Genomic DNA, 18,024 nt, shown 5'->3' on the forward strand with positions numbered 1-18,024 from the left:
TTTGTTTTTTTTTTTAAAGCAAGAGCATTCAACTAGTCTGGATTGTTCTCCTCATCACCATTGTCTCTTCTCAGGTCCTGGGTTCTCGGTGCTTTCGCCCTCATGTGTTTACTCGGAGTTACGTGGTCTTTTGGTCTGTTCCTCATCAATGAGGAGACTGTTGTAATGACGTACCTCTTCACAGTGTTCAACGCCTTCCAAGGAATGTTTATTTTTATATTCCACTGTGCCCTTCAGAAGAAAGTAAGTTTGAAGGATGACATTTAACATATTGAAATGTGTGTTTGTGTAACATCTATACTTTATTGAGCACAATATTCTATTGAATGGAATGTCCGTTGTCACAAAATGATATTTCCTTCGTCCATAAAGAAAATAAAACTTGGATAGTCTCAACTGTCAAGTCATGATAGTCTGACACCCAAAAAATAATCTTAAAGGGGTTATCCCACATCAGACTCTCTTTCAGAATGTCATGTACCTTTTTAAGTATAGAAAACCCATGCCCTCAAAAACGTACCATCCTTTTTTTTTCTCTTCGTTTGCATTCTATTTTCCCCATTCCACTTGTGGCGGTCCTGCTGAGCCTTGTATGTCATCTGGGCTCCCTTTATTGGCCGTTGTCAAATCCTCGTTGCTGTCCCCTGCCTCGAGTGGTTTTGCCGCCTCTTCTAGCTGCCATCTTTTCTGTCAGCTGCTTGGTGTTTGTGTTGTTCACTGATGTGGCACAGCCGTGTGTCCGCTTTGGTGTCTGGGTTCTTGTCAGGCAGCGTCCCGTCTCTGTGTTCAGGTCAGGACACCCCTATACACATCAGATAGTTGTTAGATTCCACCGCTATGCGCTGCGCACAACATCCCCACTCTGGATGGAGTCAGGACCTCCGCTGCGGCCGAAGAGCAGGGTAAGTTTTATACCACTGTCTGCTGGAGCTGATGCGTCGGGGTCTGACTCCCAGGACCCCCGCCAATCAGCTGTTTTGAAGGGGGTGCATTGCTCGTACGAGCTCTACCTCCTCTTCATTCTGGTCACTTTCTCACACTGATTCGTCGGCACGGATGTGTCAGCGATTCACAGTGTGAGCAAGTAAGGGAAATGAAGGGGAAGCAGCGCTTGTACGAGCGCTGCACCCTATTCAAAACAGCTGATTAGCGGGGGTTTCGGGAGTCTGGTTCCGACCCCTCAGTTATTGATGGCCTATCCTGAGGCTGCTGCTGCTGTGTTGTATCTGGCTGGTTATGAAAAAGGGGGGCCCCACGTCCTTTTCTTCCTGGGTCCAGCGCTGAAGTCGCAATGTCAGCGAGCTGGGCCCTATATCTAATCCTATAATGTGTGATACTGTCTGCTAAACTACTGTATCTAATCCCATCATGTGTGGTACGGTCTGCTGGGCCTTATATTTAATCCTATCATGTGTGATACAATCTGCTGAGCCACTGTATCTAATCCTATCCATAGCTGTGGGGTCGTAATGCTGTCTCCTATATACACATCTACGCACACACATTTTTTTGGGGGGGTATATGTATTGGGGCTATTTCCCCTGACGTTTCAAGACCTTAGTGACTCCCCTGGCTGCTAGTGCTGCATTGTTGGGTCACTTAGGAGATCCAGCATTGCAGCTGAAAGCTGCGGGCCATTGGCCATGAGAAGTTTGGGGCGGGGGGCCATGAAGAATCGGGGCCCATGAGCTTTTAGCTACGCCCCTTTGTATGCATGTGTGTATAGGTGTATAGGTGTATATGTATATATTTATGGATTTTACTTTATGAGAACAAACGTGGTTTATTTGAAGATCTTCTCGATTTGAGATAGACAGTCTTTTAAGGTGGAAAATGCCCTCATATCATCCCGTCCTCTGCATTTATTTTTTTTATCCATTATTGTTAGCCGGTCACCAAATTGAGGTACAATTGTGAAAGTGAAAACTATTATGTTTCTGACTTGACAAGATGATAACGTTGCATTTCTATCCGCTCTGAGCGATCTGTAATTTCACCAGTAATGACAGAGGGATGTGCAATGCAGACAGATAATGTGCATTCCTAGCAGTATAGGTATGAAGAGAGCTGGGCCTGGCGACCGGGGTTATTTGGGCAAAATGTCATTTTGATTGGTATTGTCCTAGTTCTTAGATGTTTTGAGGCAGTTAATATCCATTACTCAAATTCTCAGACGGTGTCTCTTGAGGTAATTTTAAACTACAAGTTCCATCATGCCTTTCTGTAAGAAGGATCCTACAGTTCAGCAAAATTTGTCTTGATCCCTATCGTGGGTCAACAATTTTTAAGCTATTTTCAAAGACAATAATACTGTACGATGAGTCATAGGCGCTGTATGTAGCTGCGGATATGTGATCATTTTATTCCTTAAAGAAAGCTTTATTTTGCCAGTTTTAAGAACGGCTTAGGGATGTGGCAGTATAAAACTATTCCAGGCTGAAACAGACACTGCCGGCATTCAGACATAAAGAGCTCTCACAATCCTGTTGGGCACTGATAGTAAGATAAGGTCATGGCCTTGGTGGATAGTCATTTTCTCGTGCAGAAGTCTTTCTCTGTGCGAGGCTATTGATAGATTCTTGTCTTTATGTGCAAAAAAAAACAACAACGAGGACTCAAAATCTAAAACTAGAGCTTTACAACTTTTTTATGCTCCGTAGAAGTCATGGCTACTATTTTAGTGTTTGAGTACACAAAGTTTGCTATTACCTACTACAGACTCATTCTAACATTTGGTGTAGGAGGAAGGCAACTCTCAAACATTTGCTATGGGGCCAAATGTATCTAGTTCTTCCATTGGAACCCAACAGGTGGTAGAGGAGAGAATATGTTGCAATAAGCGATGTGTTCTTCAGTATTTTGTCTTAAAAGTTTAGGGAGGAAATGTATTTTCTGTAGTAAACTGTAAGGAGGTATTCCAAAATATGTCTGATTGGTAGCGGGGCTAAGCTTTGCTGATTTACGTATCTCCCCTACAAGTCTTCTAACTAGACCAACTTCTAACTAGAAATGTGGGTCACCGGATTCTCAGCAGTCAAACCCCTTCTGATCATGAGAACTTGGGAGTCCTCGATCCAAAAAAGGATTGTGCACCCCTTCTTTAAAGAAAGTAGTTAAACCACCCTGAAAGATAATGTCATCCTAAATTAAAGGTATATCACTATGGATTTGGTTCTGTTATAGGGCTTGGATCAAACGTCACATAATCTTAAACCAAGGCTGCCGGTCATCCAATAGTCATAGAGCACTGTGTACGACTTATCCATTACCGAGTGGTCTTTACAGTGATGCACTTATCTGGAGTTAATTGCATACTATTACAAATTTTCCAAGGCCTTCCACAATTAATTTGCCCTTTAACTCTACTTTAATATTCTCTATTAATTTAAATTATAATCATTTTATGATCCGAGTGTCTTTTTATGGTGGAGATAACCATAATAATTTCAGACTTGTGCCAACTCCAGTCTAAAGTAGCTTTGCTCTGATCCTTTGAATTTCAGTTCAGTCGAAAGTTTAACTAATGAAAGAAACTTTTATATTTCAGTATGACCCTAGAGAGCCGCTACACAAGACAGATGCTAATTAAGTTCTCTAAGAATGTCAGCTGCTACTTTTGTTGACTCTACAGCAGTAAATCAATGGCCGAATAAACAAACCCATTAAAAATCACTAGATGAAAGGGCCTACATTCTGCTTTTATATTTCTACCTGGTTTACAAGTGTATTTCTTTCACAGGTACGCAAGGAGTACAGCAAGTGTTTCAGGCACACTTACTGCTGTGGTGGTCTACCAACCGAGAGCCCTCACAGCGTGGTGAAAGCTTCGACTGCAAGAACCAGCGCTCGATATTCCTCTGGCACCCAGGTAACAAAGAAGTTGACAGCGTTTTTAATTAACCTTATTTATAGCAACCCTTTAGAGACTCACAGTTCAGATACACTAATTGTCTCCTCATTACAGTGATCTAGATGGCAAATACAGTTTTATTTTTCCCAGTCCTTTCACCAAACGGAGCCCCGTCTAAATGTTTGCCGCTAGTCTTTTTGACTTATATAATACCCCTCCCCTGGTAAACCTATTCCATGATAATCAATTAGTGTACAGCAAAGCTTTAACTGCAGCGATGGGAATTGCCATATGATAGATATTTGTAGCTACATCATTGTGCAATAAAAAAAAGTTTTGGGGTTCTTTTTTTTTTTTGCCAACAGAGCCGGATCAGAAGAATGTGGAATGACACAGTGAGAAAGCAATCCGAATCCTCCTTTATCTCAGGTGACATAAACAGCACATCCACACTTAACCAAGGTAATTACCCACACTGCTTTGCTGTATTAGTTTACTTTAATTAATGTCCATTGGCCATTGTTGTAAAACAAAAATTCATTAAATTACGTATAGTTATTCCCATCTCAGACATTTATGGCATTTCCACAGATGGTCTTACCAGGCAGGACGTGGATCAAGCGACCACTGTTCTTTCTATAGGGGACTGTCCCAGAGCTCTAGAATATGCCATAAACAAGGGCGCACGTGTGTGGCCACCTCTCCACATAGTCTGTGCCTGGAATCGGCATATCCTGTGAATATGCCATAAATGTCTGAGGTGGGAGTAACCCTTTAAATAAACCAGTCTAGAAATTGTTCCCAGAACTGCCTCTCTAGAGAACGGCATCATGGTTCTTCAAAAATAATATATGTTGAGTTCCGTGGGGCAAAATCGCAACCAATAGGGCATGGCAAAAATATATTATGATTTTCTACTGCAGAGTATAGTGGTAGAGAGACCGTTAGGCCGCCTTGGGTCTGATTTTAACCTCAAACTTTTTGCACCTTCAATAAGTGTTTACGGTTGAGGATGGAGCCCTGCCCCCCAGTCCCGGCTTTAACACTGGGTGATTAAACATATGTACTGTAGCTAGTGGACTGACAGGGTAGTTTTGATACACATTGACCAACAATTTTGTGCTACGCTTTTTAAAAATACTTTTTCTATTTTTATGTAATTTATTTTTTAAAATGTTTACTTTTTCTTTGGCCCTTAAAAGGCTTAACTCACATCAAGATTTTGTATCTATTAATTGTTTTTTAAATATGTATTAAAACCTTTACATACTTTGCCCACAAATATAAAAAATCGGAATTAGATCCATAGGTTATAAAAAATATATATTTATCAATTTGGATCTTTAGTTCGCATAAAAACATATTTCCCTAAAAGTACAGCTGTGTTTGGTAGAGATCACACATGACCAGCTCTCCTACATGCTTATTTTATTTTTATAGTATTTATTTATTTTAATTCTCAAGCTTTATTTGCAAATGTTTTAAGTAATTATTTAGCAGGGATCTTTCAATACTCTTGTTCTAGATGTAATTGCAAGAGATCTGTTGGAATTTGTTTTCTATGTATGTTTTTGTTTTCTTGTTTTTTATATTTTTTGTGTTTAAACATGTGCTTGGAAAATTGTCCGCCTTTCGCAGCATGTCTCTTTTGCATTGTTTATGCCCTTTTTGGCAAATTTTATCTTGCTTTCTCCATATTTGTTTTTTCTTTTCAGTTTTTTTTTTACCATTCTTTTTATTAACACAGATGTTTCCATTAGGGATTGCCCCGATGCTAAAATATTCATTAAATATAGAATTCCCTCATCGACAAAGGGGAAAAAAAGCTTTAAGATTTTTTTAAATTTTTTTTTTTTAAACTGCAGCATCTTAAGACATTACGTCAATCTCCATGCCTTTAATTACCCTTCTTGTCTGACAGTAATTCTGTGTAAATTATTAAATGTCACTCTTGGATGGTGTTTACTTTAGGGATTTTTGAAAGCACCTGTGAATTAGTAAATCTTTGCCACAATGCTCCATTTTCTCTTACAAATTAGCTGTTCAAATATAATCCCTTATTTTCAGCTCCGTTCTATTTGACAAGCGCTCATCAGCACCTATAGCAATTATTTTTTTTTTGCCCACTTTTTTATTATTTTTGTTTTACGTTTTTTGGGAAAGGGCTGTTTGTGCTTCTCGACGTCACATGAAAACTGATGTCTTAATTTTTTTTTTTTCTTTAGGAATGACTGGCAATTATCTACTAACAAACCCTCTTCTTCGACCCCACGGCACTAACAACCCCTATAACACACTGCTCGCCGAAACTGTTGTATGTAATACCCCTACTGCTCCTGTGTTTAACCCACCAGGTGTGCTTCTACTTAATTCATTCATTCTGTCACTCACCACATTCCTTAAGATAAACTTATAGATCTGCAGTTCTTTCTCTATCCTAAGTATTAACAGACATGCAGCACTGCCTATGCCGGCCTTTTAAAAACTGCACTATATTATAGTGTTGTTACCGGTATTTACCTATAATTATCCATGTTTTTAACACAGGTGGCATAAATCTTAATATACTATTTCAGGACTGACACTGAAGGTCCAAGAGTCCACCAGCAAGATATTTTTCCCGTAGAGGTACAGCTCTCTATCATACTAGGCTCAGTAATAGCTTGGAGGAATTTTAGCTTATGGAATATATTTATTATTGCACATTGGCGAGACGCATTGTGCAAAACTGACGTGTTACCGGCGCAGACTATAGTATAGTGCAGCTTCTTGCCGGTCTATAAACCATAATGCCTACACCAGTATATATTTTTTTTTTTAATTTGTAATTTTTTTTGTGTAATAATTTAGTAATACTAGTACACTTTTTGAAGTTGTGTTAGTGTTAAGTGTATGTTATATATTTATATATAGAAGACAATTTTTTCATCCGTTCTGCTAATTGTAAAGTGTGTAAGACTTAATTCAATTTTAACGTTAGTCTGTCCTTTCTGTTCTCTCGTTTTTTTTTTGTTTTTTTTGTTTTTTTTCCTTATGCTTTCCTCTAGCGAACTACAGAGAGACAAGTATGGGAGTAAAACTTAACTTTGCCTATCAAATGTAAATTTTTTCAGCATGGTTTTTAAACAGGCACATTTAAAACATAATTATCAATCATCAAAAAGACTCAGCGGGCAAGTGGTTCACAATCTGTATTCAAAGTCATAGTAATAATAATTTCAAATTGAATCTGGACTTTTTGTCTACATTTGGATAACAGCAATGGATATACTGCAATCTCAGTTGGTAATATATTTGCAATGCTGAAATAATTTGCTGTTTTTTAAAGGAGTGCTGTCAAGCAGAAATGTTTTATTTGCTTATCATTCCTACATTTCCACAGTCATCTTGCTACAGGCTAAGGAAAGACTTCAAGTGAATTACCTGATCACAAGCAGAATAAAATGGCCCCTACAAATGAGATAAGCTGTTTTCTTATGTGCTTCCTGCAGCACATCAGAGATAGGACATCCCATATTCCCCCTGTAAATGGGGGTACAAACATAATTTTTCACAATTTTTTACTTTTCTAAAAAATTAAATAATAAAAAAAATAATCATGCGCAATTCAGTTCTCTTTGAGAAAAATTCTCACTTGTCGAATAAAGAATTTTTTTATAATTAGTTTTTTTTTTATGCCAATTAAAAGCCTGTTTAGCAACACTCATTAATTCCAGTCATTGATTTTGCACACCATGAAATCTGCACGGTGCAGAATGATATTTTAATTATTGATTTGCTTTGGTTGTGATCAATTATACTTGAGCGATCAAGTTTCTCTTATCACCGTTAACTTATTAGAACAAAACATATATAGACCGGCATCAATAGGACAATAAACCCAAGGTGCAAGTTGGTCCAAAGTGTAAAGAGACGTCTGTAACATTCTTAAATGTGTATAAAAAAAAGTTTCTATGCAAAAAAAATAGTTTTTCTTTCTTTTTTAAATAGTGTGCAGGTTGTTACATGCCTCACTTATCTACTGTCCTAACATATGCCACTCTATTACTGTCTTATAAATATTTTAGGCAATTCTAAGACAAAAAAATAAATACAATCCGAAAAACAAAAAATAAATAGTTGACTTTGTTTATATATTTCGGAATGTTACCACGCTTTTTCACGCAAACCAATTAGCAGTTTAGAGTCAATGCCTTGCCAATGGACCACAGCCTTAAAGGGGACCTGTCACTACATTTGGAGCCACTAATGACCAGCATGCCGTTATTCTGCTGGGGTTTAATATTCCAAACCTGCCCACGTCGTCAACGGCTTCTTAGGGAATAGTTAGTAAAGTAACGTACAATTTACAGAGATGGGCCCGGGAGCAGCATTGGGCACATTGCACACACGAAGCAGAGGCCAGTACCCTGTAGCAAGGTGTACTGTACTTGGGTTCATGTGCGCAATGCGCGTGCACCCGTTGCCTCCGGACTTCTTTCGTTAAGTTATTAACTTTACTAACCTAACCTCGAAACTACCATTTTTGACGTGGAAGGTTAGGAACACTAAACCCCATCTGCATAATGGCATGCTGATGGTTTAGTGGCTCCAAACCTACTGACAGGTTCCCTTTAAGCATGGTCATTGTGGCAGCCGCGTCTCCCATTGTTGCATTCTCCTCCAAGCCTTGCATAAAATGCAGTAGCTTCACAGTGGGCAGGCTATTTGTAAAACAAAATAAAAAATGAATCACTTTTTTTCGTATAGTTCCCATATTTTTCTTAGTCCAGTACTATCCATCCACTCCAAACTGTATTTATCTTCCATTTATTTTCTTTTTTTTTTCCCTTTATTGTATTCACAAAATTAATGTGTATCATAGATCATTTTTGTCTACAACCCAAAGCATGTTTCTTTCCATAAGGAGACCATTCCGTCCACATGCCCAGTAGACTTTTTGCCAGTTTCTTACTCGAGATAGAATGGCAGAGACGTCTTCTCATTACTACATCCAGTATTTATTTGGTTAATTTCTGTGAACCATTCTTACAGAAATTCCTGGCATTTCTGCATTTTGACCTTGGTGCCCAATGCTCACCCTGGGCTTTTAACACTTTAATTAGCCGGTGTGGGTTCATTCCGCAGTATCACTGTGACCGATGCAGACAACAGGGCATCTGGCAAAGTCTTGACTTTTAAAAGCCCGGGGCCGTTGCTGGCGGATAGAACATTAGTGAACTCTAGAACATTAACCGGAAACAAAAAAAAGCTGTTTATTGCTAATAATCTTATTTGCTGAAACCTTGCTCTGAATAAGTTGCTGAGAATCCTAGTAATCCATCTTGTTGCAATAAATCGTTTTACTTTCTTTTATACATCAGCTACACTTAGCCCAGATAGCCTGAGCAGACAGACATAATGTGAGTGTGCACAGTGAGTCATTTCCACCTGCTCCGTCATGTCGTGGATGATGCTTGTGGGACCTTGTTGTCTCTTGTGTGAAAGGTGGCTGTCCTTGTTTCTCATAACGTCCTTGTATTTGTCCATTCTCCATTCTTCTTTTTATTTTTTGGCTCTTTTTCTCTTTTTTTTAATTTTTTTTTTTTTTTGCACCCCAGAAAAAGGGAAACATTAGAGACATCGTTGAATTAGTTGCTTGCCAGTTTGTTGGTTTATGTTGTACATTTTGCCTTTTGATTTTCTATATATATGTTTTTAGTATTTATATAATCTTTTAATTTAGTGTTGTTTAGGACAAGTCATATTATGTTCTATCTATAGTAATATCCCAAAATTTGCATTCATTGTGCAAGAGCCTGGATTGATTCTAAAGGTTTTAATTCTTCAGGTTTTCACTATAATACAGATGCTGCATTTAACCAATGTGGTGTGCAAGTTATCAAGATATTTCGAAAAGCTTTGTCCTAGATGACATTAAAATTCTTTGTAGCCGAAACACTTGGCCATCTTAACAAAATGTCCCCTAAACTGTGTGTATTTTGTTTCTTTCTCTTACAGGACATACACTGAACCATGTCAGGGATTCAAGTGCCATGGATACTCTACCGCTAAATGGTAACTTTAATAACAGTTACTCTCTACGGAACGGGGACTACGGTGACGGAGTGCAAGTCGTGGACTGTGGACTAAGTCTGAATGATACAGCATTTGAAAAAATGATAATTTCAGAACTAGTACACAATAACCTGCGGTGTAGTAGCAAGAACCACAATTTGGAGAGAACCCTGCCTGTCAAAACTGTTATTGGGGGAAGCAGCAGCGAAGACGACGCCATAGTAGCTGATGCTTCCTCTTTAATGCACGGTGACAACCCTGGGCTAGAGCTTCACCACAAAGAGCTAGAAGCACCGCTAATTCCTCAACGGACTCACTCTCTTCTGTATCACCCACAGAAAAAAGTGAAGACCGAAGGAACGGACAGCTATGTGTCACAGTTAACCGCCGAAGCCGACGACAATCTTCAATCCCCAAATAGAGACTCCCTCTACACTAGTATGCCCAACTTACGGGACTCTCCTTACCCAGAGAGTAGCCCCGATGTTGAAGAGGATTTATCGCCCTCTAGGAAGAGTGAAAATGAGGACGTTTATTATAAAAGCATGCCAAATCTCGGAGCTGGGCACCATCTTCAAATGTACTACCAGATAAGCAGGGGCAATAGTGATGGTTATATTATCCCCATAAACAAAGAAGGCTGCGTCCCTGAAGGAGATGTCAGAGAAGGACAAATGCAGTTAGTCACAAGTCTTTAATAAAAAAAGAGATTTTAGGAGTGCAAACGGCTCTTGCAGGTATTAAAAGACTCCAATTTATTTGACTGAGGCCACCTTTTTGTGATTGGCAGCCTAGTAAGGACTCGCAGCTCTCCATTGTGTAGGAAAGTGATGGACATTTTCAGTTCTGTGAATTTTTTTTTTATAAATTAATAAAAAACAAACAAAAAAAACAAACTTTGTATATACACAGAGTATACTAAGATTATTTGTTACGAAGCAAAGATGGTACCAACATGGTATTTAAAATATCTGCTGCTGAATAAAGACTTTTTGGAGGAAAATAAATACATCGGCAAATCAGCCAATTGTTGCAGCAGCTCCAGAACCTAATTTGTAAATATGGTTGCCATTTTGTGAGGCCTGCATTGTATTATATACAAGATGTAGGCTCCGAAATCCTGTGGGATAGATTTACTGTACCATACTGTTTCTGAGTAGTCTGCAGGATGTTTTTGTTTTATTTTTCCTCCTGCTTTGCAGGTCACTGCAGATCCTTTCCATTAAGGCAAAGATTAAAGACATGTCTAACCACTAGCAATCAAGCCACTGGCCTTATTTCATATGTTTTCTCAACTGTACAATGAACTGTGATCATGGAAAATAATGGCAAAATAAATTATATTTTGTTCTATTGCTAGGGTGAAATACATTTGTGTCCAATTTGAAATATAAATGTCGATGAAATAATTTTGAAAGATTGACTTGACAAAAATATTGTGAAAAATCTCGATTGCACAAAGCTTTTTGTTCTTTTTTTTTTTTAAATATATATATATACACGCTTGTTTAATGTGGTATTAAATGAGGCTATTCTAATTCATTCTTTTTTCTTCAAATTTTGGCCCTCGTCCATGTTTTCTTTTTTTGAATTTGACGCCAAATGCATTTTTTTTAAGAGCCTTTATTGTATATTCAGGAGCCAATGTTGCCGTTAATTGCACAAATTTGGTAAATCTGGCAAATTATTGAACAGGGATTATTGGCACAAGCTACTTCTATCAATTCTGAAATAAGCGGTGCCTGACCTATATAAATATATATATATTTTTTAAGTGACAGTCTGGAATATTACTCCATGATCTTTCTGCCTATGTTTAGCCATTAATTTATTTTATAATTAAAGCAATGTGTACATTTTCAGTGAAAATTTTTAATTTCTTTTATTTTTATTTGTTCTTTTCTTTTAAATTTCAGCTGTTAATAAGAGCCCATCACTAATATCCAATGTAAAGATTAACACCTGTTTGACAGTAAATAAATGTGAATTTTTTTTTCAAAAATGCTACTTCTGTTTTTATGGTCCGTAGGGTTGAAACAGGCTGTTCCGAGAGTCCTTTGGTGACTTACTGTAGGGATAGTGAGAAATTAGCATACTTGACAATAAAACCTCTTTACTTTTGTAATAAAAGTCTTCTATCCATTACTTGCGATACATTTGCACAACGCTGTTGTTTTGTTTTTTTTCTTGTATGTGTAAACCATTTTTTTTTTTATATAGTCCTACAGACCTCTGATTTCATATTTGTCAAGATCAATAAGGGGCTTGTTTCAGATTAGAAAACAAATCTGATATTTTTTCCCCTCTTTTCCATAAACTGTCTGGATTTTCATCTAAGCACATTCAAGCGAAAGGGACTGAGCATCAATACCAGATACAGCAAATATACATGAGTGGCGATGTTTTTGGAAAAACTTTTTTTTTCTCGTCTCATGCAATCTCTTCAAAGGTATTTTTGGGGGTTTTAGATTAATATATGATTGGGGCTTTCACTCCAAGACCCTTCAGTAATAAGCAGAATGAAGGTACAGCGATGCTTGCTGGAGTGCCGCAGTATTGAGTTCATCCATGCCACTGTATCTGGTACTGTAGCTCAAGCCCAGTCAATCGAATGCACTGAGCTGCATATGCATGGATGTAACTCTATCAAGTACTACAGTGAGAAGGGTCCAATAAGCCTCTGCTACTTTGTTCTGCTGATCAGTAGTAAGTCCCAATGGTGGGATGCCCACCGATCACACATTGATGTTCTTTCCCTAGTAAAGGCCATCAATGTAAAATACCGAAAACCACTTTACTGTAGAAGTATAGCAAAAAAAATGCCTCCATATAGTTTTCCTGATCTGGAATCCGGACCACAACCGACTATATGTCAAAAACCCAGACGGTTCAGGTCTTCTAAAGAAGCTAGGAGACCTCTTCGAAGAAGAAACCACCACTCTAAGCATTACAAAATACCACGCAGAGTTGTCATCTGAACATGAAGCTTGTATAACATTCACAATACCTGGAACCAGCTTATTAAACTTTCAACTGTGGAGGAATTGCCGTGAATGCTTACCGAAAAGGATTTTCACCTAATTGGGGCAATGGACTCGTTTGTCTTTTTTGTTTTCAAATAATATTGTACATTGCTGTGTAATTTTGGCTTAATTCTCTACTAAGGTCTGTATCGTCTATGATATTCTTGCTCCCGGATACAATACAAAGCTTCATCCTGCTGTTCGACAAGGCTTCCTGCATGATACAAAGGCAAAAACCTGAATTAGAAGGGAGTAACACTTGACTGAAGGATCAGAGTTTATTTGTAGTCTGTAACCTTGGAGACACTTAGTTCTACATAGGAGCTGTGTCCACAAAATAGATGGCGATTTTTAATCGAGTGTTTCCTGTTACTACTTTTTTACTTTAGATGCACGGAGCAAGTAACATAAATGGTTGCATAGGGGGACATAGCCTATAAAGAATAATTCACATCACTTTCTATAATAACATGACACTAAACTTTCTCAAAAACTAAATAAAAAAAATTGTTTAATGCCTATTTTGATTATGACTTGCACTCCCATTACTTCTCAGGATCAAGGACAGATTTGTCAACCCCGAAGGAATTTTCTCTTGTACTTCTTACCAGGTCCTGCTGAGAAATTCACTAGATATGATCTGCCAAGAGTGAAAAGTGAGATGACAACTTTTCTGGGGGTACCTCCGGCTCAGACAAGTGACTTATTAGAATATCTCGGGTTTTATCAGCACTGAACCCTATGGTCCAGAATGGGTAGTAGAGTCTCTGTTTCCCAAGTTAGGGCTTGTTCACCTTGCTCGTGAATGGCGTTAAATGTAGTTTCTAGGGGTCCGTTTCAGGGACCCATAGGAACTCTTCCTGCCCCAATGGTGCCTCTGTTAGGGTCCATATTCTCGATCTGTCAATAGAGCATGTCCCTTTTTTTCCCCCTCTCTCTTGAGTAATACATAGGTACAGCATGGCCCAGTACATTTATATGTGCATTGTACAGATGTGTCCACTCTTACTTTTTCTTGAATTGCATTAAGTCATACCATTTGTCATGATACCAATTCAAAACAAATTTGCGCCATCCAGCAAAATAAAGCATACATTATATGTATATATTTTTTTAACATGGGGGGGGTCTATGGCCGAAAGATGTCTGATGAATGCCATCTTTCAGCCATATACTCCCATGTTAAAAAAAAATTACAAAAATTATACGTGTCAGCCATTCAGTAAAAAACATTTATTTTTAACATGGCTCACAGAGGGAGTCCGCCAGAGCAATACATTTTTTTTATTTTTTTTTTTACACATTTAAAATCTCGCAAGACACATCTTGACTAATGTCGAATATAGAGAAAAAGTTAGAGAGAATACATCTGTATTAGGTCTCTGTACAACAAGTCTTTCTAATCTGGTCCTGTGTTTGAGGCCTAAATCTGAAATTTCAAAGCAATAAGAAGCAATGTTAAATACTTTTGTGTCAAAAAAGACAAAAGTATAGTATAAAGTATAGTAGGTATGATAGCTTTATTGGCTAACCATAAAAACTTAAGGAATAAGAAGACATTCAGCTGCTACATTTTCTCGACGTATTCTCTCTTAGTATAAATATACTAAGCTTGAAACTGTAAGAATATTTCTCCTTTTCGTTATTCGGTAATATGGATATGTAGTTGACGTTGATTCATTTTCTATCTATGGTATAAAGCATTGATAATGAGTTCAAGAAGTTCAGTGATGGAGGTGACAAAAGCAGACGGTTGATTTTTCTTCAGGTACAATAGGTTTTCTAATCAACAACCTTCAGCTCTGAAGGATCGCTGAAGGTTGAACGTACAGAATTCTAAGGGTATGTTCACATGCAGTGTTTTCAGGCGTAATTCGGGCGTTTTACGCCTCGAATTACGCCTGAAAAAACGGCTCCATTACGCCTACTGCTCATTGCCTTCAATGGGTTTTACGATATTCTGTTCCCACGAGCCTTTATTGTACGCGTTGCTGTAAAAAAACGGAGCGTAAAAAGACGCTCCGTAAAAAGAAGTAGCATGTCACTTCTTGAGGCGTTTTTTGGTGCTGATTTTCCATTGAACACTATGAAAAACGCCTCAAAAGAAGCTCCAAATTTCATTTTCAGCTTAAAAAACGGCTGAAAATCAGAGGCTGTTTTCTCTGAAATCCGCTCCGTATTTTCAGACGTTTTTTGTTAAGCGTGTAAACATACCCTAAAGGTACCGTCATACGCTATGACTTCCACCTACAAACCTTGAAATCATCAAGTTATGTATCGAATGAGTAAACTAGGTCCATGATGCAGAGATATGTAAAACGGGCATAAAAATAGATATTGCTTTCTATTTCTTTTTTTTATTCTGTTTATTGCTCCTGGTAATATACTGGTCTTATTGTAATTCTGTGCTGATCCCGTACTGCCGCTCCCCAGTCCTTCTGTTTATCATCTACACGATGACGTCTATGACATGCTACATGATCATGGCAGCCAAGTGATGCCCACCACTATGATGGTCCATCCATGCTGAAGCCACATTGACGTCACGTGGACATCACCTCATGGTACAAAGAAGGATCAAGGAGAGGTGGCGCTGATACATCATAGAATTTCTAAGGTAAGCATATTATAATTTTGTTTGTTTCCTACTTTTAGCCATATTTAAATTTTGTTACTTATCCCAGAAAACCCCGGTATGGTGCAGTTCAGACCTGTGTCTGTATTTCCATTGTTATGCACCGTCAGAGGACTAGAATGGGTTCCGCCGGGTTTCCGTCATGTTGTCCGTGATTTTTTTCCAATAATAATAGCGCAGCATGCTGCCCTATTGTTTTTCTGTATTTTGGGCTGGATCTGTGACAGAGGCTCCTAATGAAGCCTCCAAATCAGATGTAAACAGGCCCTAATGTGTAACATTTACAGAGAACCTGACACTATTCTAACAAGGACATCCGTGTGATACCGTAATAAAGCCATACTAGTGCGTGAAATTGCATTCACAATTACAGACACCCAAACTGTTAAAAAGGGGGCTGAATAGAGTGCTTCCTAGTTCTGTAGAGTCACATTACACAATATCTCTAAGGCTCTGTGCACATTACGTGTGTAATCGTCATTTAGCGGGTATGTTGGGAAAGCTGACGTATGCTTTAAATGTGTCCATAGGGCTTAATTAGCCCGACAGAGGCCAAAAGTGTCCTTTTGGCCTCCAGGCTGGTATACATCAGTATATTTTTTTGAAGGATGCAATAGCGTAGTAAACATCATGGACTTTTTAATTGCCTTTCATGACGTATACAATAAAAGAATACCATTCTATGGTTGCCATTTAACATGAACAGGGTTATGAGAGTTAATGACGTATGTTTGCTATATACCAATAGTCTATGGTGTCGAATGCCACTGTTAGGCGTTTTTCACGGCAAATTCGTTAAACGTAGGCAAAAAACGTGATGTTGATGGGGCCTAGAACTATGTTCAAATCATGTTTGTTGCCTACGTATTAAAAGCTCATAACATTTCCATTCAACGTATGCCATACACCGATAGTCTACCATGTAAAAATATTTATACATTTAACGTGTGTACGTATTGAACTGGAAGGTCCGGGATAGAGTAGCACAGTCTACCATGCTCTGCCATATTTTTTGTTTTTAGCTCTTTTTTTTTTTTTTGCAGTAAGCTGGCCAGACGGAGGCCCAAAAGGACACTTTTTTGGCCTCTGTCTGACAGTAGAGCCCTATGGACATGTTTAGTGTGTACAGATGTTTTTTTTTTTTTTATTGGATGGCGTGAGATTGTATTGAATTTGTATCATGACAAATTGTTAAAAGTTAAAGGTTTATGCCCAGAATAAAAAATATTACCTATCACAGGATAGGTGATTATTTTCTGATTGCTGGGACCCACATCGTTCGTGAGAATGGGGGTCCCAAATCCCTCTTCACTGCATCCCCTGCACTGGGAAGAAGCTTGAATGAAACTGCAGTCCAGCGTGTGCGCCCGCCACTCCATTCAGTATTTATAGGTTTGACAGAAACAGCCAAGCGCACTACTAGTCTGTTTCTGTTGTACCCATAGACTTTAGAGTAGTTTCTTTATTCAATCAATGTCGTCCTTGCCTCGGTCAAGCAGTGAGGAGTAACAGGGAGTTTGAGACCCTGTTCTTCCAATTGGTGGGGTCCCACCGATCAGAAAATGATCATTTTTTTTATTCTGGTACAACCCCTTTAAGGGTTGACACACCTGTACGTTGGGAGTTTTCTTGACATGCTAAACATATGGCCCGAATTTGCTATGAGCAATATAGTTAATTTTATATTGCCTTAATTCCAGAAAACCCCTTTGATGACCTGGAAAATAAAATAAACCAGACACTCCGATTGTAATAAATCTGGTTGCAATGTCCCTTAGAGAAATGTTTTTGCTCACTGGAACAATTTGAGTAGAGTACTTGTCAGCAGCAATGCCATTTGAAATATCTGGGCCCCATATAGTCAAATGATCATAGACCCCTGAGATCCATCCCACATCTCACATATCCCCTCTGAGGGAAAGTGTTGGGGGGGATAAATTGATCACAACGCAGCCTAGAGATCGTGTTATTCGTCTTCCCTTGCAGCGTGGCCCACATATTTTTTTAGTCTGTGGTCCCCTCTATTATTATTTATACTAATCTTATATTATAATAATAATAATCTTTATTTATATAGCGCCAGCATATTACGCAGCACTTTACAATTTAGAGGGGACATGAAACAAACAATATCAGACATTACATAGTGACAAAGTTAATTTACAATTCAAACCTGGGGAGTGAGGACCCTGCTCACAAGAGCTTACAATCTATGAGGACATAAGGGAGACACAAAGTGTAACAGTGTTTGTTCTGTACAATGGTCCGGCCATCTTTATACACATGCGGTGGTAACATAAAGCTGCATGAGCCGGTCACCAGCCAGTATCCGTGTATGACGGACATGAAGAGTAGTGTAAGGGAATCTTATTCTGATGACTAATCTAAAAGGAGGGCCATGGAAAGGAGTCAGATTAGGGAATGTTATAGGCCTGTCTAAATAGATGTGTTTTCAGGGC

The 18,024-nt window shown here is 38.4% G+C and overlaps 1 protein-coding gene across 21 annotated transcripts in view; it reads left to right on the forward strand.

Annotated features, from left to right (window-relative positions):
* ADGRL2 (adhesion G protein-coupled receptor L2) overlaps window positions 1–12,046 on the forward strand; it is a 182,819-nt gene extending 170,773 nt beyond the window's left edge. For 5 of the 21 annotated variants that reach the window (XM_075832890.1, XM_075832893.1, XM_075832894.1 and 2 more), the window contains 6 exons: window positions 75–243; window positions 3,740–3,868; window positions 4,216–4,312; window positions 6,076–6,204; window positions 6,898–6,915; window positions 9,851–12,046. In XM_075832890.1, coding sequence (XP_075689005.1) covers window positions 75–243; window positions 3,740–3,868; window positions 4,216–4,312; window positions 6,076–6,204; window positions 6,898–6,915; window positions 9,851–10,605 — 1,297 coding nt within the window. In that variant the 3' untranslated portion in view covers window positions 10,606–12,046. Of the gene's footprint in view, window positions 1–74; window positions 244–3,739; window positions 3,869–4,215; window positions 4,313–6,075; window positions 6,205–6,397; window positions 6,479–6,897; window positions 6,950–9,213; window positions 9,253–9,850 lie in introns of all 21 variants that reach the window. The other 16 variants (XM_075832892.1, XM_075832911.1, XM_075832895.1 and 13 more) reach the window with 8 other exon arrangements.
* Window positions 12,047–18,024: the final 5,978 nt, after the last annotated feature.

Source organism: Rhinoderma darwinii, chromosome 7 (genome assembly GCF_050947455.1).
Source record: "Rhinoderma darwinii isolate aRhiDar2 chromosome 7, aRhiDar2.hap1, whole genome shotgun sequence".
In the NCBI taxonomy this organism is placed as follows: Eukaryota; Metazoa; Chordata; class Amphibia; order Anura; family Rhinodermatidae; genus Rhinoderma; species Rhinoderma darwinii.